Here is a 26,601-nt window from a genome sequence, read left to right on the forward strand (position 1 = left end):
AGAGATGTGGATGGATAGATGGATAGATTGTAAAACAGTGGGGAAAGCCCATCCTCTCTTTCTCTACATACACACATATTGGAAGACACACACACAGGCACACACACACACACACACACACACACATATATATATATATATTGTAAGATAGTGAGGAAATTCTCTCTCTCCCTATACACACACACACACTCTCTAAAACGTATACATATACGTATTGTAAGACAGCTGAGAAATCCCTGTCTCTCTCTATATACACACACATTGTAAGACATACACACACACACACACACACACACATATATATATATAAATGCATACAGTGGAATACAAACAGACGTTTCCAGCAGAAAGATAGGGAAGGGTCTGGAAGAAGTCTTACAATATACTCTTCCCTATCTTTCTACTGGAAACGTCTGTTTGTATTCCTCTCTCTCTCTCTCTCTCTCTCTCTGTGTGTGTGTGTGTGTGTATAGTAAGACAGATATATATTGGAAGACATCTTCCCGATATATATATACTGTTATGATTTCTTCCTGACCCTTCCCTGTCTTTCTGCTGAAAAGTCTGTTTGTATTCCACTCTGTGTGTATCTATCTATCTATCTATCTATTGTAAGACAGATATATACTGGAAGACTTCTTCTAGCGCTCTCTCTCTCTCTTTCTTTTTCAACACGATCCAGCCTTTCTTTCATCTTCCCTCCAAGTAATTCTGAATACACTTAACATTTTTCTCTTGCAAACATCTGTTTGTATTCCTCTGTCCTCCTGGGCAGAAGGTTGAAATGTAGGACATGTCCTGGAAAAGAAGGTCCTCTGGTCACCCTCTCCTTGTTTCCTTTTCTTTTTCAAATGACATCCAGTCTTCCTTCTTTCCCAGAGGCGACCCAGACACCGAAAACGTGTCCCAAAGGAATTGGGAAGAGCCTTAAATGTCATTTTGTTCTCTGCAGTCATTAAGGTCTGTTTGTGTTGCCCTGCCCTAGCCCTCTCTTTCTTCCAAATGGCTCTGGATCCTTTTTCTGGGCCTGGGAAGAGGAAGGATGGGGAAGGAGCGCAAAGGGTTTCTTTTTCATGTTCTTTGGGGGCTGGGAGGGGCTGAGACCCCTAAATCTCCTTCTGTCGGAAGATCGGGTGGGCTCCCCCTTGACTCACTTTCTCACCATCATCTCCCCCCTCTTTCTTTCTTTCTTTCCCCCAGCTCCTGGACCTCTTCATGGTGTGGGACTGGTCGACTTACCTGGCCGACTACGGGCAGCCGGGCTCCAAGTACCTGCGGGTCAACCCCAGCACCGCCCTGGCCCTCCTGGAGAAGTGAGTCCCCTACACACACAGAGACACACACATGGTCACAGGAAAATTAAATTCATGCTTATAAGAAAAATTAAATTTGCTTCTCCAAATGCTCAAAACGGGGAAATGATCATCCAAGGAAAGCTACTACAGGCGCTCATAGAAATATTAAATTTGTCCTGCTCAGGACAAACAAGAACAACAAAAATGACAGTTGCGGTGTAACTAAAGTGCACTTTCATAATTTCCCAATATTGCTTCTGCTTATAACTCTAGAACGGAGGTAAGTGCCTTGAGTTAGTCCTGCTCCTAAAAGGAGATTGATGTTAGATCTTCTTTAGGAAGAGATGCCTCTGAAGCCGGACTCTTATCCTCAAAGGCGGCTCTGGGAGCATAAGCCTTTAAAAAGGGAGGAAGAGAGAGGAGTCAGTCCTTATAGAATCCCGTATGTTATTATTTTAGGCTATAATCCCCGAAATCGGTGGGATTTAAATATTAAATTTAGAATCGCACTGGCTAAATTTAGAATTAACTGGCTAGAGACAGAACAAAATTACATAAAATACACAAAAGTTAAACCAGGGAGATAACTCCATGGGAAATGTTATTTATTTGTTTGTTTGTTTGTTTTATTGACTGCCTTTTTCTCCCAGAAAGGGATGCCAAGGCGCCTCACAGATAAAAAAAATCGGTGAAAAGGATTTTTACAATAATTTAAAAAATTAAAATTATTGATGCAAATATAAAACAACAGAAGAGAATACAAAAGTTTAAAAACATGTCTAGAACAGAGACACAGACCCTATATAAAAACCACCTTAACACGAATATTAAGATCCAGTTTGAATAGCTCCAATATCCTTAAAGGCACTAGATTACCTGTGATCTTGGGTGCTAAGCATGCTCAGGACCAGGTTAGTCTTTAGATGGGAGACCTCCCACAAATACCAAAAAGGAGTCACACTCCGGAGTCGGAGTCGCATTAAGATGTGGAGAGATCGAAATGCAAGCAGACATCCCCCCCCCAAGAATTATAAATATTTGTATATAATGTATAATCTAACTATTTGTTTCTGACTTGACATGTCTAGCCTCTAACTTTCGCTCCTTTTTCGTTTTGTTTTGTTTTGTTTTCTCCCCCCAAAATGGACCTGCGACTTCTCCAGAATCCACCGAGGGTATGTATGTCTATATGGCTTTTGGGGGCTTTTCCTTTACATTCTGAATTTTGATCCATTTGGAGGTCTGGCTCTGGCATCTCCTGCAAAAGGACTGAAAAATCAAGCCATAAAAAGGGCTTTGGGTGGCTGCATAAAATTAGAACGTTTTCTTATATTTGGACTGCAATTAGATCCATCTGGTCCCCCCCCCCCCCAACTATTTACAGAAATCCAGACAGAGAAAGAAATTCCGATTTCCTTGGATGTGGGTCCCCAATTTATGACATTTCTCTCTTGGGATGGAAGATGCCTTTGTTTCTGGTGGCAGCCTGGGATTCCCCCTCATTTCCAGGCAAAGCTTTTGGAGCAAGGGATTTCTAAGTCCTTCATCTCTCTGGGCTGTTTTGCCTCCGAGATCATCATGGCAGGGTTTTCCTCCAGAAATGAGGAATGGGTCGGGATGCCTTGGGAGGAAAGCAGGCTCAAAACTCAAACCAAAAGTAGAGACCTGGGCTCCTTTTCAAAATGGTAAATAGTGGGGCTTGGTATCCGCTGGGGGTTTGGGGTCTAGGATGCCCAAATCTGTGGAGTCACCAGTCCCATGAAAGGCAGGGGCTTGGTAAAATCGTCTCCCTTGTATAAAACGGCGAGATCAAGGTTTGCCTTTTGGAATTTATATGTTATATCTGTATATGTGTGTGTGTGTGTTATATAATATATAGATATAGATATAGAGGCAGACAGATCGATCCATAGATCCATTCAGGTCTGTAAGTAGTTCACTCGGCCCTTCCTAATCATAGATAGATAGATAGATAGATAGATAGATAGATAGATAGATAGATAGATAGATCCTGGTCTGTAACTCGTTTACTTGGCCCTGGGCTCCTTTTATTCTATATTTATATTACATTTTATTTTTATTTATCTCATATATATATATATATATATATATATATATAAAATAGGTCCTTCCTATCCATAGATAGATAGATAACTAGTTCACTCTATAACTAGTTCACTCGGCCCTGGGCTCCTTTTATTCTCTCTATATTATATTTATATATTTATTTATCCTATATAAATTGTAGGCCCTTCCTCTCCATAGATAGATAGATAGATAGATCCTGGTCTGTAACTAGTTCACTCCATTCAAGCTTCCAGGGCTTGAAAAAACAATGTAATCTATCATGTTTTTTCCCAACCCGTGATGCTTGAATGGAGAGCCGGCTGAACTAGTTACAGACCAAGATGGATCTTTCTTTAATCCAGAGTGACCAGATATATCCTCGCGGCAAAGGAGGGCAAGGCACCTTGAAATGTAGTACTTGCAAGGAGAAAATGTAGTAGGACACGACCCCCATCAAAGCCCCAAACCCTCCTCTCTCCACGGAAAGAGCAAATGCATCTGAGGAAGCAGACTGAAGTCTAGGAAAGCTCCTGCCGGCAACTTCTTTCTTTGAGTGAGTCTCAGAGAGGCTGCAAGATCTCTCTCCCTATAAATGCAAATGCATGCTTCCTAGAGATGCTCAAAATGGAGGACATTTTGGGAGGACTTGCACTTTTCCTGAGCTGAATATTTCCAGAGCGTTCAGACTTTGGGGGATTCCTCCTGGAAAAGGAGGACAGGTCTTCTGGTGCCTTGGCGCCTAAGCCCCCGATGCCCTCTCCTGCCTTGGCCCTGCTGACCCCTTCTCTCTTTTTCTTTCTCTCCCCCCTTTCAGCATGAAAGATGCCCACAAGAAGAACATCTTCGCCCAGTTTCGGAAGAACGACCGGGACAAGCAGCGCCTGATCGAGACGGTGGTGCGGCAGCTCCGGGGCCTGGTCAACGGCATGTCCCAGCACTCCTGAGGCCTTGGAGCCTGGCTGGACGCCCTTCGGACAGAAAGCGGAAAGGACTCTTGGGAAAGGACTTGGGGAGGGGGCACGGGGCTTGGGCACCCCACCGCCTTCTCTGCGCAGCCCTTGCCCTGTAAATAGGCCTGACTTTGCCCCCATCCTCAGCCCCTTCTTTTCCCCACTCCCTTGCCCCACCGCCTTCCCAGCTTTCTACACCGATCATGCCCTTCTCTGCCCCCTTTCCAACCACTCTTGCATCTCCCTTCCTTTCCTTTCCTTTCCCTTCCCTTCCCTTCCTTGCTTCCTCCTTTCCTTTCCTTCCTTGATTTTTCCTTTCCCTCTCCTTCCCTTCTCTTCATTCATTGCTTCCTCCTTTCCCTTCCCTTCCCTTCATTCCTTACTTCCTCCTTTCCTTTCCTTTCCTTTCCATTCCATTCCCATTCTTCCTTCCTTCTATAAATACTTTACCCCCTTGTATTATTTGTATATTATTAGCCTTAAGAGGTCGGATGGGGTTTTATATACCAGGTGGTTCTTTCTCTTTTTCTTTCTCTCTCTTTCTCCTTCCTCCTTTTGTAGTTGAGGGGGGCTTTTTGTAGGTCCCAGCCCCTCCGGCCAGCCCTCCCTGCCTGAGCCTGAGCCTGAGCCTGAGCCTGACCTGGGGGAGGCTGGGGGACCTTGGCTTCCCTCCTCCCTCTCCCCTTTGCCCTCCCCTTGCCAACGCCAGGGAAAGGCCATGCCAGCCCTGCCAGGCTTCCCAGTTTGTAAAAGGAGATTTAGCTCCCCCCATCCAAAATAAAAAAGGAACCTGAACCCCTCTTTTCCTGGTAGCCCCCCTTTCTTAAGGCTGTTGGACCTCCTCTGCTGAGAAAGGAATCCCACTCTAAAGAAAAGCAACCCCAAACCCTTCTTTTCCCTTGTAAGGAGGTGGGGGCCTTCTCCTGGGAAACCCAAGCCCCTTCTCAAAGTAAAAACAAGCAACCCAAACCCCTCTGATCCTGGCAAGAGTCCCCATTTCTGAAGGAAATAAACCCCTTCTCAAAATAAAAAAGCAACCCCCATACCCTTCTTTTCCTGGTAGTAGTCATTTCTTAAGGATGATGCTTGACCTCTGCTGGGAAATCAACCCCCCCCCCCTTTGTAAGAAAAAAACCCCAACCCCTTCTTTTCCTAGGGATCCCTTCATCTTCCCCTCCATTTCCCCCCACTTTTGCAGGGCACCCTCCTCCTTCCAAACACAGGCGAATGTATACAAGAAGATACCCGGCGGAGTCTGCATCAAAGAATGTACCTTTTCTTTTCTTTCTTTCTTTCTTTCTTTCTTTCTTTCTTTCTTTCTCGGGGGAGGGGGTTTGTTCTTCCTGTGTTAACTTATTGGAAAGTCCTTCGGAATACAGTGCTCTGAAACCCTGACCCTTGCTTTGGACTCTGTCTGGGGGGCTGGGCCTTCCTTGGGCTTCCCCCCCAAAACCCCGGCTTTCCCAGGCGGGCGGGCGGGCGGGCAGGGGGCCCTGGATCAGGCCTGGGAAGGAATGGGAAGGAAGGCAGGAAGGAGGGAAGGCGGCCTTCCTCCGGGGCATTGTCTCCGGGGTTCAGGGGGCCGAGCCGGCGGCAGGATCAAGGGGCCCCGAGACACACAGCTGTCGCTTCGGCTTTGCAGCCCGGGCGGCGATGGATCCCGACAGGCAGGCCTCCTCCTCCGCTGATGCTTCGGAGGGTTTGATCCCCAGCCAGCGAGGGAGAGGAGGCCCACCTGCCCAAAGGCCCAGGCCCCTGTCTTTTGGGGGTTCCCTTCTGCAGAGACCTCTTGGGGGCCCACAGGATTAAATGCCCCGAATCGCTCGATGGAGAGGGTCGGGAGAGGTGCAGCCATGCCTCCTGGTCACTGGCTTCCAAGGGCCAGGGCTCGTCCTCCTCCTTTTCCAGGACGTGATGCCCTCCCTTCCAAACCTTCTGCCCAGGAGCAATCCCCAAACGCCCTCCCTTTGGAGCCTAGAAAACCTGGGTTTCTGTTCCTAGCAGTGTTTTCAGCCTTTATGCAGAGAGCGATCTTGCAGCAGCACTCTTTGAGAGCCACTAAAAGAGAGAAGTTGGCAGCAGCAGCTTTCCTAGACCTGAGTCTGTTTTCTCATAATGCATCTGAGGAAGCAGACTCAAGTCTAGGGAAGCTCCTGCTCCTAACCAATCTCTTCCAATGAGTCTCAAAGCTGCTACAAGATCTCTATTATTATTATTATTATTATTATTATTATTATTTCATCCAAATGCATCTGAGGAAGTAGACTTAGGTCTAGGGAAGCTCCTGCTGCCACCTTTTTCTTCCAGTGAGTATCAGATGTGCTTCAAGATCTCTCCACATACCGATTCTACAGACTAGAACAGCTATATCTTTGAACAGCAATAATAACGTGCACCTGAGGAAGTAGACTGCAGTCTGGGGAAGTTCCTGCTTCACCAATTCGGCTATGTCTAATAATAACAATAAGCATCTGAGGAAGTAGACTGAAGTCTAGGGAAGCTCCTGCTGCCAACCTCTCTCTCCCCGTGAGTCTCAAAGGTGCCACAAGATCCCGATTCTAGAGACTAACAGGGCTCTGTTTTTGCCTTGGGCTTTTCTATTCTCGTCCCTCCGTTTTTCTGGGCCGTCCTCCATTTCGGGGCCTGGTCCTCCTTTGCGGCGAAGGACACCTGGCCACCCGGACCAAGCCCAGGCCAGCCTCTCTGCCTCTCTCACCCCCCCCCCCGCCTGCCTCGTTTACTGTCCTTTGGTGCCCCTTTGGTGGCAGCTGTGCCCTTCCCGCTCTTGGCAGCCTTCCGCCCAGGCCCAGCTGCCCTTGGCAGCTCTCTGGCCCCTGCCAGCCAAGCCAAGCCAAGCCATGCCAACTGGAGCCAGCCCCTGGAAGGCCTGGGCCTCGCCGTCCCGGGGCTCCTTGCGGGTGGAGGGACATGCCTGGGCTCCCATGACCTTCGCCTGTGCCAGGCGGCCTGGGAGCCTGGCGCCTGGGCAAGGCAGGCAGCCGTTTCCCCCTGACCGGGCAAGCCCTGGCCCTGGGAGAGAGAGAGGGAGGCCGGGAAGGCTTACTCCTCTTTTTACCTGGAAGTAGTCCGGAGAATCAGGATGCAGAGAGATCTTGCAGCAGCTTTGAGACTCACTGGAAGAGAAAAGTTGGCAGCAGGAGCTTTCCTAGACGTCAGTCTACTCCCTCAGATGCATTAGACTGGAGTCTAGGAAAGCTCCTGCTGCCAACTTCTCTCTTTCATTTACTCTCAATGCAAGAGCTCTCTACATACTCCTCGTTGGAGAAATCTCTCTCTCTCTCTCTCTGCCCTTCTGGGGGCATTCAGGAAAAGGGAATTGAGGAAACAATTTGGCTTAAAACACCTTTTAAAATCAAAGGCATGGCCGCGTTAGTCAAGGAAATCAGTATTCATTTATCTTTACAGTGGGCCCTTGGTATCCTCTGGGGTTTGGTTCCAGAAGCCCCCCATAGATAGCAACATCCGTGGGTGCTCCAGTCCCATGGAACACAATGGCAGAGTAATATGCTGTCCCCTTATATATAACATAGAGCAAAATGAAGCTTTGCTTTTTGGGGGATATCTTCAGGCCGTGGGTCAAAGAATCCATGGATATGGAGGGCCGACTGTATTTCTTTCAAGGATTCCTATCCCTCCTTTCTCCCCAAGGCGGGGGGCACTCATTTCAAAAGGATGGGAGTAAAAAGAGACTATTGCTTACAGAAGGGAATCTTGCTTGGGAAGCCGGGAATCTTGCGGGAAGAAGGCTTGGAGAAAGCCAGGCTCTTTGGAAATGCCTGTCTCCACATTGTGAGGATGGAGGACTGGATGTGGTCCTTTCTCCCATTCTCCTTCATGGAGGAAAGCTCTCCTCTGAAGTAATAAATAGCATCCTTAGCAAAGCAAGAAACAGCCTCACTTCCCAAGGCAAGCAATTCTTCAGGAGAAAGCTTAAGGAAATGGTTCAAAGCAGTCTCCGCCTGCCTTTCTCTCTTTCAAAGGTGCAGAAAGAAGAGCCCTAGGTAATGGAGAAAGCGACGACGACGACGTATTATTATTAATAATAATAATATTAATTATTAATAGACCTGCCCCATGGATCGAGGGGGGAACAACAAGGAACAGACATACTGCCTGAGTTAAAATATACATCTATTAAAATACGCATCAGTTTAAAAGGACGCGCATATTTAAGAGGGTTATAAGAGAGGCACATAGTAAAACAATCCACATTTAAAACTCGTTGTTTAAAATCCACAGTTAAGAAGATCTAACATGTACAACTGAAGAGGACTCTCTTTCCCAGGGGCACCATCTCCCCCCAAGACAGGGAAATCGGGGGAAAGCAGAGGTACAGGAAAACATTGGGGAAGAAGAGTTGCTACTCCTCTCTCCGAGTAACAGCTCACTCCAGAAGTAGAGAGGAGAGAATAGGAGGAAGCACAAATATGGGGAACTCCCAGGGTTGTTGTTGTGGTTGGACTCTGCATTGCGACGTCTTGTTGCAGGTTTTCCTTGTGATTAATAGGAAAGGGAAGGAATAAAACACCAGGCCCAGTGTTAGATAGAGCCCCAAATCCAGTGCCTTTCTTGCCTTTTCCGAAGAAGGCCTTCCACTCGTAGGGTCCTGTGGGTGGCTTTCCCATCCATCCCCCAAGTGTCCAGCTGCTTTTCCTTTCCTGGAAGAAATGTTCAAGAAGATGGTCTCTTGGCGGATTGATCCCCGGCCCTTCAGCCACAAAGGCTCTGGAAGCGGCTTTACAGACTGTTAAATGTGACACTCGGGGTTGCAATCTAGGAAAGACCTGACCCCAAAGGAGAAGGGGATGACAATGGGGGGGGGGGGGGAGCAGATATTGCCAAAGATGCAGAAGAGATCAATTTGGCTGCAAAAGGAGACTCGTCGGGATGCGGCTGTACATCACTTGCAACACTTGAACATGTTTTGAGAAGTCTTTTTGTTCTCTTAAGTAAAAGACAAGGTGAGGCAAAGGTTTGCGTGTTGGATTAGGACTCTGGGGTGAGCAGGGTTCAGATCCCGATGGGTGCGAGTCACACTGTCTCAGAATAAACCTTGCCCCGAACACCGTCGCCTTGAAGCCCCAGCAAGCAAAGAGAGCCTGGGGTAGTGGAAATCCTCTGAGTGGCCAAGTCACACTCTCTCAGCTTCAGAACAAACCTAGTCAAAGGGGGGTTGCCTTTTATTGGGGGAGGGCAAGTAGGCATTTTAAACGTAACTAATCTACAGCTACCAAGTGATTCACTTGATAGCATTTTACCTTTTGGGGTGGATGGGGGGGGGGGGGAAGCAGTATCCCATCTTCAAAAGGCTAAAAGCAGAGAGTAGAATCAGTATAACATACACACAGAAGTCCGTATTGTAAAGGCTATAAAGATTAGTTGCACACTGCAAAGCTGCATCCCAGCATCTTCGCATTGCTAAGTCGGAAAGCGACTTGGAGGCGCACAACAACAGAAAGTTTGAGCAGCAATAGATCCATCCGATCTGGGCATTGGGGACCCACCGATCCCTTTCCTCTTGAGCTTTTGGGTACTTCTCCAGATCCCTTCCGAGCCTAGTTTAGGGGACTTTCTGTGGACATCCATTCTTTTGGAGCTAAACCTTAAAACTCCAGGATCTGCCTTCTCTTCGCTTTTGCCACGATCATTTCATAGAGGCCCCTCATTTCGTTGGGGGGGGGGGGCACCCTCTAGCTTCTTAATTCCTAAAAAGGACCCTCTTTAAGAGGGAGGAAAACAGAGGGGGTCCCCCCAGCCAGCGAATAAAAGTAGCACAAGAAAAACTCCCACGTCCCTAGTATTAGGACACTTTAAGAAGAGGAACGCAGCAGCTTTGGGCTGGCTCTGTTCAGGTTGCTCTTCTTCCTTTAGGATTGCGAGGAGTTGCAACGTGTCCCGTTTACACACACACACACACACACACACACACACACACACACACACACACACACAGGACCCCCTTTCCCTCTTGGGTCCATGACTCCTGTTTAGGCCAGAGGAAAAGAAGTGAGGAGCGCAGCCTGCGGCTTCCATCCATTCCGGCGGGGGCTGTGTGTGCAGTGTTCTTTCGACCATTTGAGAGAGAAACCCACCTTGGGCAAGTCACACTCTCTCAGCCTCAGAGAGTGAGGCAAAGGCAAAACCCCTCTAAACAAATCTTGCCAAGAAAACCCCACGATAGCGTCGCCTTAAGGTCACCATAAGTCAGAAACGACTTGGAGGGACATAACCAGACCAAGAACTCATGCCTGTCCTCTGAAGAGCAGAGGGCGGCAGGAAAACTCTTTCCTTTTTTTAAAGACAAAACAAAATCCTCACAACAACCCTGCGAGGTAGGTTAGGCTGACACAGAGAGGGACTGGCTAAATTAAGGCCGGCCAAGCCAGCTTCGGCACAGACTGGCAGTCCAGCACTGTGCCCTCCTGTATGAAGCGAAATATACTCCCAGAACCCCCAGCCAGCATGGACATTGCTCATGTTCCCTGGGAGTTGTAGTCCCAAAGTAACTTTTCCTCACTCTCTCTGTTGTCCGCCTCCGTGTCGTTTCCGGCTTATGGCGACCCTATATCACAGGGCTTTTCTTGGCAAGTTTCTTCAGAGGGGCTTTGCCATGGCCTTCTCCTGAGGCTGAGAGAGTGTGGCTTGCCCTGAGTCCAGTGGATTTCCCAACCCCATGCTCGAATTCAAACCCTGGTCTCCTAGGGTCCTAATTCAAAACTCAAAGCATTACATCCAGGCTGGCTTTTCCATTGTCATCCTCTGAGGCTGAGAGAGTGTAACTCTCTCTTTCACGGTCGAACTAAGGATCCAACTCGGGTCTCTGGGGTCGTAGCCCAAGACTCATGGCCATCCTCTGAGGCTGAGAGAGTGTGACTTGCCCAAGGTGGGTTTATCTCTCAAGTGGTCGAAACAATAGTGCAAACTACACCACTGGGAGGAACTGGATCTCCCATCCTCCAGATCCTTCGGCTTCAAAGGCCTCCAGCACTTTTCTGGAGGAGGGAGGGAGAAAGGACGAGAAGGGAGGCCCTCTCTTATTGGCTACCTGTGGGATGCCTCCCCCTTCCCCCCCAAAAAGCCCCCTGTGTCCCCCTCCTCCCCCCTCTTTGCACGTGGACTCTCCCGGGCACCAATGGCAGCCTTGGCACTCCTGGCTTGGAAATAGGCAGCGCAGACGTCAGGAGGTGCAGCCTGGCCAAGATCTATATAAACCAGTCCCAAGGAAAGGGAGAGGTTGAAAAGAAGGGTGGGGTGGGGAAGGGTTGGTTGGGGGGCAGAAGGAGGAGGAGGAGGAGGAGAGGAAGGAAGGAGGGCTCCACAGAGGATGGCAAGGATGGCACCCATGGGTAAGGTGGCACCTGTCATGGATAGGGAACTGGAAGGTGGCTGGTTACCTTTGACAGCTGGATGGGGAAGGAAGAGGGTGCCTGGCATTGGAGTCAATGGGGCTCACAGGTGCCATATCGGGGGCACGAACAGGAGAGCCAAGCCGTCCCCCTTCCTTCCTTCCTTCCTTCCTTCCTCTTTCTTTCTTTCTTTCTTTTTCCTTCCTTCCTTCCTTCCTCTTCTATCTATCTATCTATCTATCTATCTATCTATCTATCTATCTATCTATCTATCATCTTCCTTCCTTCCTTCCTTCCTTCCTTCCTTCCTTCCTTCCTTTCTATATTTCCCTCCCTCCCTCCCCCCTCTCTCCCTCCCTCCTTTCATTCCCCTTTCTCCATTTCTCTTCTTCCTGTCTTTCTCCCTTCCTTTTTGCTTGGCTCTCTCCTTTCCTGCCCCGATGGGCACCTGTGGGCACAACCCGGGCACCTGGTTTGAGCCCCATTGACATCAAAGGAGACCTGTGCCATCGTTGCCAGTCCTCCAAACTCTCCCCAGGGAGAGAGACATCCCCGCCATAAGGGGCAGGAAAGCACCCCTTTCTCCTCTTGGGATGGCATCAGGGGAAGGGAAAGAAGGGGAAAGGCCACCTGGATCCCTTTCTCCTCTTAAGCCTTCCTTGGCAGGGCGCAAGCTTTAGGGATCCGATGGGGAAGGGGGCAGTGTCTTTTGGAGATGCCCAGGAGGAGGGCACCGAGAAGGCTTTAACGGGGTAGGGGGTCCTCCTTTTCCCGGACCCCGTCCTCTATGCCCGTATTAGGTCCAGGAGGCCTTCCCAAAGGTCCTCCATTCGGAGCAGGATGATTTGAAGTTTGAATGTATAGCAGCATCCTTAGCTTTGTCTTGGATCCTTTTTCTGGAAGGTCCTCCCTTTGGAGGACGCCCCAGAAGCCTGCATGGCCATTCCCAGGAGTGTTTAGAGCCTTTGTCTTTGACTCTTTTTGGATCATGTCCTCCTTTTGGAGGACGCCCCAGAAGCCTGCATGGCCATTCTTAGGAGTGCTTTCCGCCTTTGTCTTTGGCCCTGTCCCCCATTTCCCCTGATCCTCCTTGGAGGACCTCTGCTCCTCCTGATGGTCTTTCTTTCTTTCTTTCTTTCTTTCTTTCTTTCTTTCTTTCTTTCTTTCTTTCTCCTGCCTTGTCTTCTCCCAACAGCCCAGTCCGTCGTCTGGCGTTGAGATCGATGCCGGGGCCGACCATGCTGCCCTCCGGCCAGAGCCTCCAGATGTTGCCACCTCCTCCTCCTCCGCCGCCGCCGCCGCCGCCCCCATCTGCCTTGCCGCCCGAGGCCGGGCAGGCTGTCTCTTGGCTGGAGGCCGGGCTGGGCGCCCTGCTGGCCCTGGGGCTCCTGCTGGCCCTGCTCCGGCAGCTGTGGGCCCTCCGATGGAGCCTCAGCCGGGATCCCGGCAGCCCCCTGCCCCTGCCCCAGGGCTCCATGGGCTGGCCCTTCTTCGGGGAGACCTTCCATTGGCTGATCCAGGTGAGTCGGGCCCCGAAAGCACTCTGCCTATGCTCAGAGGCCACCCTGCTCTTCCTGGAAGAGAGGTCGGGGGATTTCCTGGTGGACCACAATGCCCACAATCCCCCCCAAAAGCCGGACTGCTCAGTGGAAGAGGGGGGTTCTGGGAGGTGTCATCGCATCCTTTTGAAACTCTTCCCTTGGTTTTTGGTCCTGGATTGGGATCTGGGCCCGGTGGGGTTGGGGTTAGGGCTGCCCCCTTCCCGACCCGCAGCAGAGGGGCCACTGGCTCCAACAGCAAGGTTTCTCTCTGCTCAGCCCGCCATCCTCGGCCCCTTTCCCCCGGAGGAACTACCCCTCCCTTCCAGTGGGATGCGCCTTGGCTCTTCCTTCCTTCCTCTCTTCCTTCCTCTCTCTTTCTCTCTTCCTTCCTTTTTCTTTCTCTATCTGTCCTTCCTTCCTTCCTTCCTTCCTTCCTTCCTTCCTTCCTTCCTTCCTTCCTTCCTTCCTTCACTCTCTTTTTTCTTCCTTCTTCCTTCTTTCCTCTTTCTTTCCTTCCTCTCTTCCTCTCTCTCTTCCCTCCTTCCTTCCTCTTTCTTTCTCTCTTCCCGTCTCTCTTCTCTTTCTCCTTCCCTCCCTCTTTGTTTCTGTTTTTCTGTGTTTCTTTCTCTCTTTTTATTTATCTTCTTTTCTTCCTTCCTTCCATCTTTCCTTTGTTTCTTCCTCTTTCTTCCTCTTTCTGTCTTTTCTCTATCTACCTTCCTTCCTTTCTCTTTCTCTCTTTCTCTCCCTCCCTCCCTCCCTCCCTCCCTCCCTCCCTCCCTCCCTCTTCCCTTCTCTCTTTCTGTCTTTCTTCCTGTCTTTCTCTCTTTCTTCCTTCCTTAGAAGGAGATTTCCAACGCAGTCTTCGCAATCTTTCACCACGTCTTTCTGAGTCTCTAAACAGAAGTCCTAGAAACCAACCTGATATGCATCCATACTGCGGAATGAAAACAGTTTGACACCACTTTCACTGCCATGACTCTGTCCTACAGAATCTTTGGGAGATGTAGTTTGGTGAGATATTCAGCCTGGTCTGTCAAAGAGTGCGGGTGCCTCACCAAACTGCAGATCCCAAGGTTGTGTAGGAGAACAGCTGTGGCCGTTAAAATGGGTTGTCAAAGTGCCGTGTGGACACACTTTAGGTCGGTTCCTAAACCGTCTTAGTTGTAAAGCCCCCAGAAAGGCACAAAGGGCGTTCCTGTTGCCAGGAAAAGAAAGGCACTCTGGACCCGCTCAGAGGCAACCTTTGTGAATCCCATTGTGGAAGAAAAGCGGGATATAAATCCATGAAATAAATCAAACAAAAACAAACCTTGCTGGGGAGGAGGCTCAAGGCTAGCAAATAGGCCCTGGCCAGGGTCACCAGCCGTCCTCCTTTCCCCGGACGCGGCCTCCATGCCCAGCCTTCCGTCCTAGAGGTATTCCAAAACGTCTTCCCTTTCGAGCAGGTCTAAAAAGCACGATTTCATTCATTCATTCCATTTCATGTGAATGACGCCTTTTCTCCCAGGAGGGACCCAAGGCGACTCACAAGTAAAACTTTGGTTTGGGAAGGTCTCTACCTCTCTCTCGAATGTCCTCCAGGTGGGGCACCCTGGGGATAAGCCAAGGAAGAGGATCTCTGCACTTGCTCAGAGGCACTCTTGACTCATGCAATGCAGCAGCTAACAAAGCCAATGCGATTTTAGGCTGAATCAATAGAAATATAGTGTCTAGATCAAGGAAAGTAACAGTGCCACTCTATTCTGCTCTGGCCCCACCTGGAATACTGTGCCCAGTTCTGGGCACCACAATTTAAAAAGGATTTTGAGAAACTGGAGTGCGTCCAAAGGAGGGCGACTAAAATGGTGAAGGGTCTGGAAACCTTGCCCTATGAGGAAAGACTCAGGGAGCTGGGGATATTTAGCCTGGAGAAGAGAAGGTTAAGAGGTGATATGATAGCCCTGTTTAAATATTTGAAGGGATGTCATATTGAAGAGGGAGCAAACTTGTTTTCTGCTGCTCCAGAGACTAGAACGTGGAGCAAAGGATGCAAGCTACTGGAAAAGAGATTCCACCTGAACATTAGGAGGAACTTCCTGACAGTCAGGGCTGTTCAACAGTGGAACACACTCCTTCCTCGGAGTGTAGCGGAGTCTCCTTCCTTAGAGGTCTTTAAATAGAGGCTGGATGGCCATCTGTCACAGGGGATGCTTTGATGGAGAGTTCCTGCAGGGCAGAAGGGGGTTGGGCTGGATGGCCCTTGCGGTCTCTTCCAACTCTGTGAGTCTATGACTTGGGCTGATTTCTTCCGCTAATCCTTGGAGGAGAGAGAGCGATGAGGGGGGGATCTGCCAGTCCTTGTCCAGTCCCTTGGTGCCATCCTCTCTCTCTCCTCCGGGCAGGGCTCGGCCTTCCACAGCTCCCGGCGGAAGAGGTACGGCCCTGTGTTCAAGACGCACCTGCTGGGGAAGCCGGTGATCCGGGTGAGCGGGGCCGAGAACGTGCGCAAGATCCTCCTCGGGGAGCACAGCCTGGTCAGCGCCCAGTGGCCCACCAGCACCCACATCCTCCTGGGCACCCACACCCTCCTGGGCGCCAAGGCCCAGGCCCACCGCCACCGCAGGAAGGTAGGTAGGGGGGCTGGGGGTCCTTGGGGAACTACAACTCCCAAGAGAGGCAGCCTAGGCCCAGTGGCTGGAGCCTTGGACTGGGGCTGGAGAAATAACTCCGCTCTGGGCCCCACAACAAACTCCAACTCCCAGAATTCCATAGCCTTGAGCCAGAAAGAGAGTTGAAGCGGTGCCAAACCAGGTTATTTCTGCAGTGTGGATGCAGCCCCGATCCAAGATTCCAGCCTCTCGTGTAGATTCAAGCCATTAGTCGAAGTTTTGCTTCTTAAACTTACAGGACAGGCGAGGTAAAAATAAATTATTATTATTATTATTATTATTATTATTATTATACTACAAGCTATTTGTGTTGCCTTTGGGTCAGTCCTTAGGGAGCATCGTTAGATAAAGGCACTTTTCTGCTGCTCTGTTGATTTAAAAGCTAGACTTGGCTTTGATATTTTTGTTTCCTTAAGAAAAGCCTTAGGAAACTTGAATCCCCAACAGAATCCCGACCCAGCCATGGTCACACTCTCTCAGCCTCAGGGGAAGGCAATGGCAAACTCTCTCTGAACAAATCTTGCCAAGGAAGATTGTCGGAAGAGAGGAAGAGAGAGTCGGAAACTTGAAGACGTACCACAACAAGCGCAAACAACAACTCCTCAGGCTGGGGATGCTGGGCTCTGCCGTTTAAAAAGGATCTTTCCTTGCTGTCTCTGCCATCCACTTTGGCAGGTTGGCCCCTATCAGAAAACACAGCACCAAAGGGAAGGCATTTTGTTTCACTGAGCAAAAGCTTTCTTTCCCTAGGTCGCATCCGCACTGAAGAAGACCTGGTCGGTCCTGCAGAAACAATCCAGTTTGAGACCGCTTTAACTGCCCTGGCTCAGTGCTAGGCGACCCTGGGAAATGTAGTCTATTGTGCCACCAGAGCTCTCTCTGACAGAGAAGGCTCAATGTTTCCCAAAACTACCGTTCTCAGGATTGCCTAGCACTGAGCCAGGGAAGTTAAAGTGGTCTCAAACTGGATTGTTTCTGCCGTGTGTTTTGGGCTGGCGTCAAATAACAAGGCGTCAACAGACTGTAGAAACCAATCCAGTTTGATCCTTCTTTTAACTGCCCTAGCTAAGAGCAGTGGGATTCTGGGATTTGCAGTGAGACCTTTAGCTTCAGAAGAAACTAGCCCAGATGAAACTACAAATCCCTGGATTTCCAGAGCCATGGCAGTTAAAGATTGTTTCTGCAGTCTAGATGCTACCTTTGACTTGTTGGTTGCATGCCTCCAAGGCCTTTCCGATTTATGGCGACTCTATATATCATGGGGTTTACTTGGCAAGTATCTTCAGAGGAGGTTTGCCCTTGCCTCACTCTCTGAGGCTGAGAGAGTGTGACTTGTCCAAGGTCACCCAGTGGGTTTACATAGCCGAGCTGTGATTTGAACCCTGATCTCCAGGGTCACAGTCCAACACTCAGACCACTTTCCCGACTTTTACTGTTCTCCCCTTGAAAGGAAAAAACAACAACGATGATTTGGACACAAAAGTTGTGTGACACAGAGCTCTGCCTGGGGCTTTTCATGCTATACAGTTGTAGCGTTACGATCCCGTTTTAACTGCCAAAGTGGGATTTGTAGGTTGGGGATCGGACTTGGAGAATTCCAAATATCCCTCCGCGGATTTCATAGGATGTTGGAAGTGGCATCGGAAGGGGGCATCTGCACTTTAGAAATCATACATGGCTCCATCCTACAGTATCTTGGGATGTGTAGTTTGGTGAGGCAAAGAAGGCTAAGGACCCTGCAAAACTACAGATCTCGGGATCTGTATCAAAGTGCATGATGTCCCCCTGAATCCCAGGGTCTGTTGACTGGGCCCCAGAGGTCTTTATTTTCGTGAAAGTGAAGGCAAAGGGAGGGTTTTCAAGGAGGAAAGACAGTCTTGCGGGAACTTCCCTGCTGCAGTCTGGGAATCCCTGAGGCTGAGAGAGTGTGCCTTGCGTCGGGGCTGAGCTCCCGGTGCCTCCAGATCCACCCAGGGCCTCTCCTCCCTCTCTCTCTCCCTCCGTCGCAGGTGCTGTCGCGGGTCTTCAGCCGGGCGGCGCTGGCCAGCTACCTGCCGGGGCTGCAGGCGGAGGTGAGGCGGGCGCTGCGGGGCTGGTGCCGGGGCTCCAAGCGGGGCCCCGTGGAGGTCTACTCGGCGGCCAAGAGCCTGACCTTCCGCCTGGCCGCCCGGGTGCTGCTGGGCCTCCGCCTGGAAGAGCAGCGCTTCCAGGAGCTCTCCGGCGCCTTCCAGCAGCTGGTGGAGAACCTCTTCTGCCTGCCCCTCGACCTCCCCTTCTGCGGACTCCGCAAGGTAGGCCTGGGACTAGGCTCCTCCGAGAGAGAGGAGCAGGGCTTCCCCAGAAGGAGCCGGCTTCCTCCTCCGCTGCCTCCGAGGCTAGGAAAGCTCCTGCTCCCAGGGAGCAACTCTCTGCAAGAGCCCTTTCCCCAGGCTCCAGGCTAGGAAAGCTCCGGCTAGAAAAGGAGGTCTTTTCTCACTTTTCTTCCAGCCTTAAGTCTCCTTTGCAAAGCTCCTGCTCCCAGCTTAGTCGCAAAGGGGCTGCAACATCCCCCTTTCCAGGCTTAAGTCTTCAAAGCTCCTGCTCCCAACTTCTCTCTTTCAGTTAGTCTCAAAGGTCCCCTTTTCCAGGCTTAAGTCTACATTTAAAAGCTCAAGATCCCCTTTCCAGGCTTAAGCCTCCTTTTCAAAACTCAATATCTCTCTGTCACTTGAGTCTCAAAGGTGCAGCAAGATCCCTCTTTCAAAGCTCCTGCTCCTAACTTCTCCTCCACAGACTCAAAGGCTGCTGCCAGATCCCTGGGCACCGTGAATGCCGGAGGGTTTTCTTAGGCAAGGCCAACCCAGGGGAGGTTCTCTCCTATTTCCTTCCATTGAAATACAGCCACCAGCAGCTGGTCTCCCATCCAAGTACTAACCAGGGCTGAGCCTACTCAGCTTCCAAAATCAGAAAGGGGCCTGGCGTCTTTAGGGTATTTAGGCAGTGTGGGACAATCCCACACCAAAGCCAGAACAACCTACATTTCCCAGAATTCCATAGCATTGAGCCACGTCAGTTAAAGTGGCGTCAAACTGGATTATTTCTCCAGTGTTCATGCAGCCATAGACTCCAGTTTGCCCTCCCTGTCTCAAGCGGCCCTTAAAAGGAAAGGAAGGGGGAAAACAACATTTGGGACAAATAAGGGGTGATTTCTTTGGCTCTTTCCTTTAAGCCTCAAAACCTGTTTCTCTCCTCCTTCCCAAGGCGCTAGTCCTGCGTGTGCTTTTCCTCCCTGAAGGCTTTGTGTCCACTTGCTAAGCTTTTCCTCTTCTGCGCAGGGAATCAAGGCCCGGGACCTTTTGCACAGCTACATGGAGAAAGCCATTCTGGAGAAACTGCAGAGGAAGGACCCTGAGGCCCACAGTGATGCCCTGGACTTCATCATCCACAGCGCCAAGGAGCACGGGAAAGAATTTACTATGCAGGAGTTGAAGGTAAGGAACATGTGTCATTTCCAACATGCAAATAATAAAGGCGTAGGTGCCTCTGACCATGTGCAGAGGTTATTCCTGTATCTAACCACAGGCAGAAAACAATGCCAGAGCTTCCTAGGTATCCCAGTCTTTTAAAGTGCTGGTGTGCGTTTTGGGAGGGCCTGTACAGTGCAGTGGTTTGGACTCCAGGAGTCCAGAGTTCAAATCCAGCCATGGAAACCCAGAGGGTCCCTCAGGCTCAGGAAGGCAATGGCAAACTCTGAATATGTCTTTCCAAGAAAACCCTTTGACAGAAATGACTTGACGGCACACAACAACAACAACAACAACAACAACAACAGGTTCTCAGTATCTTTTCTGTGATGTTTAGTAATTCCAGATTGGCCAGGTATGGGTCATAGGTTTAATCTTTAATTTATATCACACTTTTCCTTTGGAAAATACTTAAAAAGTGGCTTTCAGGTAGGTACAGGTCTGTTTATTTTTCTTAAGGTGAAAGCAGAGTCCCTGCAAAATCCCAGCACCCTCCAGATTTTGGACTTTAACTCCCATAAGGCCTAGCCACCATAGCCAATGGTTAGGCATTATGGGAGTTGGAGTCAACATCTGGAAGTAAGGTTCCTGTAATACATCCTGTTACTTAGGCCAATTAATCCCCTTATCCAAAAGTTGGGTTGGGTGCTGGCTTTCCTCACTCCATTTCCCCAGCTGAGCTGTTCCATACATGCATCCCATTCATGTCATATTTTCCTCCTTGGCCAATGCAGGAACATCATATCTGTCCCACTGAAATATTCTCTCAAAATTGTAGCAACAGTTATGTACCATAGATGAACTTTCTCAAGAATGATCAGTCAGAAGTGTACAAAATGATCCAAGTGCTATGAAATAGAAAGGCAGCGATTGTCAGGGAGTCCTCCCAGGGATAACAAAGATTGATTGCAATCTATCCTATATGTATCTTTATTTAGGGGTAAGCTGCCCTGAACACATGGAGGAGGAGGCTTCTACGTACACAATGTGCTTGAAAGATGCTTGAATGATAATGGATGGGGAAAGTCATTTGTCCTCCTCCTGCATGTAGCTGCAAGTAGGCAACATTAATAACAGTGTGCCTACCAATGTTCAGCCCCACACCTTAAAAAGAGTTTCAGGTTCCTGTACAACAGATCTGATCTGTGGGCACATGAAACAGTCTCCTGTGCTAGTCCTAGGAATAATCCACGTCTGGCTGTTGAAATAGCTGTAGCCAGAAAGTCTGCCGTTTGAAGGTTTGCGCATACTTTTAAGTAGTAACTCCTTTGGAAAGCAGAGGGATTTCAGATATACAAAGCTGACTGAAAGCCTACTGACTTCAGTGGGTCGCAGCTTTAAGGCTGATGAAGTTCAAAAAATAGGCTCAAAGTGGGGTTTATTATGCATGTTGTACCAGGTCTCTCCCCTCCAAAAATCAGAATAAACCAAGAAGGCACAGGCTTGATATGAAAGTACTTTTACTTAAACGTCATATCAAAAATAGAAAAGAAGGAAGGAATTTTAATACTAGATACAGTTCTAATCACATTTGAGGAAAATTTCAGTTGAAATCTGTGTTCCTTCATGCAAGGGTTTTTGGCTCTGACTGTGAGTCATAAACCACATCAATGGAGCAAAGTTTTGAAAGCAAAGAATGAAATTGGTGCTAATACTGTTGAGTCAGTCTTTCACACTTGAAATCTTTTGGAACAGCCAGAGGTAAATGTTTCCAGGGTCCAGATGATAAGCAGAACCACATGGACTGGTTGATGGCATTTCACATGACATAAGCAGATGCCTAGACCAGTTGGATGTTGGATGGGCACCTTTTCTGGAGAACAAAATACTTATGATGTCATGTGAACTGGGCAAATGGTAATCTGTGGTGATGTTTTAGCTGGAGTCAGCAATGACTTTCATATGGAGCTGGATAGCTGTGTTGGCAGTCTTTCTCAGCCAGGTGCTTCCCAGATGTGCCAGATTACAACTCCAATCATCCCCAGCCAGCAGAGTGAATGTCCTATGAAGTGTCCCAAGTTGATATAAAGTGGATATAAAGCTATGAAACATACTATTTTATATACAGACGTCAGTGTTTCAGTTGACCAGAGAAAAGTGATTTTCCATAACAGGACTTCTAACACCAGAAGTCTGAAAAGCCTGAAGGAACTATCCATGGTCCTGAAACATATCCCCATAAAGATTCACCAGCTTGGAGGCATCCTTTAAAACTGGGTATAAAGCCTGGAGTAGATACCCCACAGCCACCTGTTGCTATTAGCTAAAGCATTTCCTTTTCCTTTTGTCTTTCTTTGTGTGGCACTGCTTCTTCATCCAAGAATCAAATGGGTCCTGCAAAAACGCAGAGTGTTCTTGTTTATATGTACACCCGGCCATGGCTTTTTCCTGGGAGATTATTCCATTCACCCACCCACCATTTTCTATCTCTCATTTAGAAGATTTCTGGGAGCCCTTGACCATATCCAGTCTTCACTGGGCAGGTTGGCTTTGTGTTTGTTTCTTTGATCTCCTTGGGACAAAAAGAAAGAACCCTCATTTTCTTCAAATGCCAAACTTGGGCTTTCTTTAAATGTGTTGATATTTTCCTCTTGTTTCCCAGTAGACCATTGTGCTCTCAGAATGTAACAGCTATGTTCCCTATTGATTTATATGGAGATCTCGTCCAAATATTCCAGGGCAAGTGTTATTCCTCCTCTTCTTAGGTGGCTGAGTTTCCTTCTACATCTTGAGTCTCTTCTTTGCTTACTTGAGATGTAACTGAAATGCTCTGTAGTTGAATCAAGCTCACTGTGGATCCCACAATAGTTATTTCGACACCTCTGTCAATTTACCCCAGAGTCATTGGTCTAGCTTTCTTTCTGCTTTTGTTGACAGGGTCAAAAATCTGCCTGAAAGTGGATGCTTGAGCTTGTTACGTTTTCTTCTATGCTGTTTAACATTTTTCCTTTGAAATATATCTCTTTCCTTTGTTTAGGGATATTGTAATGTGATGGTTAGAATAACTGACACTTAATTAGTATTGTAACATAAATGCAAAAACTAAGTCAATTAGAACATTCACCTTCCTCACCATCAGTAGGGTGTGTGTATATAGATACACACACACACAAACACATTTTTCATGTACTATCAGCATTAGGAACAATGACAGGAAGAACAAATAGCACTTCAGAGGCTCCCATGCGCTTTCTATGCAGGCTTAGTATGGAAAGCAGTGTGACTCCCATCTCTGCCTTAAAGACCTTATAAAAATAAATGTCAGTCACCTTTGGTATGATTTATGCCATTGTAACTCTTTCATCGCTTTGCCACTATTTGAAAGTTTTGATTTGCTGCTGCTGTTTTTAGCAGATGCTTTTATTTGGTGTGTGATATGATTATATTTTAATACCTTACTGGGTTTTTCCCCCCAGTGGTTTTGTTTTATTGTTTTACTGAGTGTTATAAACTGCCTTGGAATTCAGAGCAGTTTTAAAGTCACTGAATGAATGAATAAAAAAAAAATGGATGAATGAATAAAAGTGTTTTAGCACCTAGACTGCTCTGGGCTATTAAAAAGTTCTAGCCTCTTGATGTGCTTTAGGGGTGACATATTATTTTCAAAGACCTCAGATGATAAGCTTAGAAAGCTATCTAAATTAGGTAAGCATGGAGTACATAGATGTCATGACACCTCTTCAAAGCAAGGGCTTGGCGTTTTGTTGTTCTGGCCTGATTGTTTAACTTGCTTGGAGATAAATGTGTGCTAAAGAAGAAGAGATAGCTCTCCTGGATTAAACACAAATAGGAAAAGAAAAGAAAAGTTATTCCGTAGTAGAGTTTGGTAGGAGTTTGGTCTTGAATCAACCTAGTTTGGCTCTGGCAGGCATGGCAAATGTGGATCTACATTCTCCTCTGTGGAATAATTCATATTATAATTGGTACTCCAAAGCTAGCCTTATCAACTGTGGGGAGCAGGAACCTTCTCATATGAGCCATTTTGCTACTGACTATAGCTCTGGTCCCCAGAACTGGTCTCAATGATTTCTTCCCATGTGTTTCTTTTAAAAATGTAATTCTTAGGGGTAGAACTAGTTTGGTTTAGTGGCTTGTGTGTTGGACAATGACCCTGGAGACCAGGGTTTCAATTCCTGCTCAGCCATTGGGTGACCTTGTCCAAATTATACTCTCTTCTCCTCAGAGGAAGGCAATGGCAAGCCCCTGCTGAAAAAATCTTGCCAAGAAAACACTGTGATAGGTTCAACTTAGGTTCACCATAAGTTGGAAATGACTTCAAGGCACACAACAGCAGCAGCAGCAACAACAACAATTCTTAGGGATCCTCATCTTCCTTAGAATGTAAAAATGATGTGAGTTATTGGTATCCCCTGCTTCTCAAAAACATTGATAATGTTCTATCTGAACTTAATCTCAGTGGGTAGGCCTGAAACTAAACCTCCTATTTGAAATGACCTGTGGAGGCCATGAAAATCTATTTTGATTCGTTCTCCTTTGTCTTGCAGGAGTCTGCAATTGAACTGATATTTGCAGCGTTCTTCACCACCGCCAGTGCTAGTACTTCCATGATCCTCCTGCTACTACAACACCCTCTGGTTGTGAAGAAGATAGAGCAGGAGTTGGCATCCCATGACCTTACCAAGGAATGCCATTGCTTCATAGCTGAGGAATCTCTGGCAAACTCCCAGTCTTGCCAAGAGACCCTGGGTGTCCATGGAAAAGAAAATAAAGATTGGGACTTCAAAAATCCCCTTCCACGCAGGCTGGAAGGAGAAGAAAGCAAAGAGACAGAAGAGAAAGATAACTCCTGTTCTGCTGCTAAAGTAGCCCAGGAAACCATGCATGGGACTACAAACTGCCTTCGCTCAGTGCCCAGGCAAGAAGAAGCCAGCCAGCTCTATAGCAATCTGGAAGGACCTGAATGCTATTGCCAACCCTATTTGACCTTGGAGACGTTGAGCCCCCTCCACTACTTGGATTGTGTCATCAAGGAAGTCTTGCGTTTGCTGCCCCCAGTGTCTGGAGGCTATAGGACAGCCTTGCAGACCTTTGAGCTGGATGTAAGTTGTGCAGCTTGTGGTATGGGCCCTATTGGTTGGGGTGTGTGTGTGTGCAATCTGTCTGGTTGGGTTCAGGTGGATTTCCGAAGGTTAGTCTGATCCATTTTTATAGGGCCCATGGACAGCATGTGCACAGATCACATAATCTAGAAATGTTGTGGTTTAGAGGGAAGCAGAATCTGAAGTAAAGAGAGGAGGTCAAGCAAAATACTTTTTAAAATTTACAAATACTTATCCATTGCTTAGATCTGACAATTTCAAAGCAGTGTTCATATACTGATTCTGCTGCAATATGATATAACAACATGGAAATAAAACTCCTATGGATGTGCAAGCACTATAACTGTGCACTAGGCAAAGTTTGGGCAGATAACAGGTGTATTTGCTAGTGGGATGTCGAAGGCTTTCACAGCTGGCATCCATAATTTTTGGTGGGTTTTTCGGGCTCTGAGGCCATGTTGTAGAAGAGGTTTTTCCTGATGTTTCATCAGCAGATGTGGCTGGCATCTTCAGACTGTTCATGTTAACAAATGAGGAGGAGGAGGAGGAAGAATAAAAACCACAAGGCCCTGTCCAATAACTAGGATAATGTATTTGTATGATTTCTTTTGTTCAGTGCATATATGAAGTGGAAGAAAGCGCATTTTCAAAGAGCTTTAAAGAATATGATCAGAAGGAACTTCCCCTAAGCCAGACTTGATATCTGTACTTGTGGTACTTCAGCAGTGGGAACTGTGGGCCCTCCAAATTTTTTAACTCCCATCAGCAATAGCCATCACAACCAATGGTGAATAATGCTAGTAGTTGCAATAGCTGGAATGCCACACTGTTGTTAAACATTTGGGAGCCAGAAATCCTTTCTAATTGAGTACAAATTGCATGGAGATCTACCAGTCAATCTAGATTTGACGTTTGCTTACCGCTGCTGTAAAGTACTTACTGTGTATCATTTTTCTATTGGACCAACAGAACAGTAAATTATTGACTTCATTATCTGTTTCCTGAAACTATGATTCACTGATTACTGAAGCCATGACATTTCTACACCACCCATGGTCAGTTATTTAGAAATGTCTATCAGGATAGCTTATTTAAGGGTCCCCATGTGCCAAGACTGCATCTGTTGCAGACAATCCAGAAGTTGTTTTCCCTTCACTTTCATTTAGCAGGCTGCCCTCTGCAGGCTGCTGTCTCTGGTGCTGATTCTCTATTATCTTTCCCTTCTTCTCTCTCTTTCTTTTAGGGCTATCAGATTCCCAAGGGTTGGAGCGTGATGTACAGTATTCGGGACACTCATGAGACTGCCAGCATTTACCAGAGTCCTCCAGACACCTTTGATCCAGAGAGGTTTTGGATATCTCAGGAGGAGCGGGAAGAGCACAAGGGAGTAGGTGCTCTCCGCTTTCACTACATTCCCTTTGGTGGTGGAGTCCGGCACTGCATTGGCAAAGAACTGGCCCAAGTGATCCTCAAGATGCTTGCCATTGAACTGGTCAGCACAGCTCGCTGGGAACTGGCCACAGCTGATTTCCCTAAGATGCAAACGGTGCCTATTGTACACCCTGTGGATGGCCTGCACCTCTATTTTCTTCCTCTGAAACCTGGAAGAGAAAGCAGTGGGGCAAGCAAGGCAAACACTTGAGAAGCACCAACAGCTCCATTACCACTTCTAGTTTAGGATCAGAATAAATCTGGGGCAGAATACCAGTTCCTTTCCAACTGTAGGTTTTCTGCCTGCACAAACCCTTTCTTTGGGGAACATGCAGGTGGGGAAGAGAATGAAGTCTCTATCCTTGATCCTTAATGCCCTGTAAGTCTGTTAGCATCCATTCTTGTTCAGGGATATGCATCCACAGTAATAACATCCTGTGTAATTCCTAGTTGCACTTTCTTTTTCGTGTGTGCATGTATGTGGATGTGTGCATGATGTTACAGGTTAGGAGAAGACATATTACAAAGGTGAATGTCTCAGAAGGAACAATGGCAAGAGAAAGAAACTCATTATCTACAGTTCAAGCACAGGTAGAATGGGAGCCTTGCCAGGATGCAGTTATCTGAGAGCAGTCCATGGACTGTCGACATAACCAGTGAAGATCCCTCAAAACTCCTTATAGTTTATAGACACAACTGTTCTTGCATCCCAAGTCAAGAGTGGTTCTATTTGTGG

The 26,601-nt window shown here is 47.9% G+C and overlaps 2 protein-coding genes across 8 annotated transcripts in view; both read left to right on the plus strand.

The window, feature by feature from the left end:
- LOC149318673 (exocyst complex component 6) overlaps positions 1-5,707 on the plus strand; it is a 128,926-nt gene extending 123,219 nt beyond the window's left edge. For 4 of the 7 annotated variants that reach the window (XM_089510251.1, XM_089510252.1, XM_089510255.1 and 1 more), the window contains one exon: positions 1,201-1,346. In XM_089510251.1, the coding sequence (XP_089366377.1) occupies positions 1,201-1,317 (117 nt within the window). In that variant the 3' untranslated portion in view covers positions 1,318-1,346. Of the gene's footprint in view, positions 1-1,200; positions 1,347-2,458; positions 2,471-4,176 lie in introns of those variants that run through there. The other 3 variants (XM_089510256.1, XM_089510257.1, XM_089510258.1) reach the window with 2 other exon arrangements.
- A 7,447-nt stretch (positions 5,708-13,154) lies between these two features.
- On the plus strand, positions 13,155-26,291 carry LOC149318675 (cytochrome P450 26C1-like). Its single transcript, XM_089507850.1, has 6 exons — positions 13,155-13,199; positions 15,605-15,829; positions 17,881-18,162; positions 19,186-19,341; positions 23,880-24,434; positions 25,678-26,291. The coding sequence occupies exons 1-6, from the start codon at positions 13,155-13,157 to the stop codon at positions 26,074-26,076; spliced, it is 1,662 nt and encodes a 553-aa protein (XP_089363976.1). The 3' UTR covers positions 26,077-26,291.
- The last annotated feature ends 310 nt before the right edge of the window (positions 26,292-26,601 follow it).

Source organism: Sceloporus occidentalis, unplaced genomic scaffold (assembly GCF_023333645.1).
Source record: "Sceloporus occidentalis isolate IW3139 unplaced genomic scaffold, rSceOcc1.0.p SCAF_2, whole genome shotgun sequence".
Classification (NCBI taxonomy): domain Eukaryota; kingdom Metazoa; phylum Chordata; class Lepidosauria; order Squamata; family Phrynosomatidae; genus Sceloporus; species Sceloporus occidentalis.

What these genes read in the sequence shown, in the direction of transcription:
- LOC149318675 (XM_089507850.1), top strand. Translation starts at nt 13,155, where the DNA reads ATGGGCTGGCCCTTCTTCGGGGAGACCTTCCATTGGCTGATCCAG. An exon ending in CCTTCTGCGGACTCCGCAAG is followed by an intron (nt 18,163 to 19,185) that starts GTAGGCCTGGGA and finishes TCTTCTGCGCAG; the next exon opens with GGAATCAAGGCCCGGGACCT. An exon ending in TTACTATGCAGGAGTTGAAG is followed by an intron (nt 19,342 to 23,879) that starts GTAAGGAACATG and finishes TTTGTCTTGCAG; the next exon opens with GAGTCTGCAATTGAACTGAT.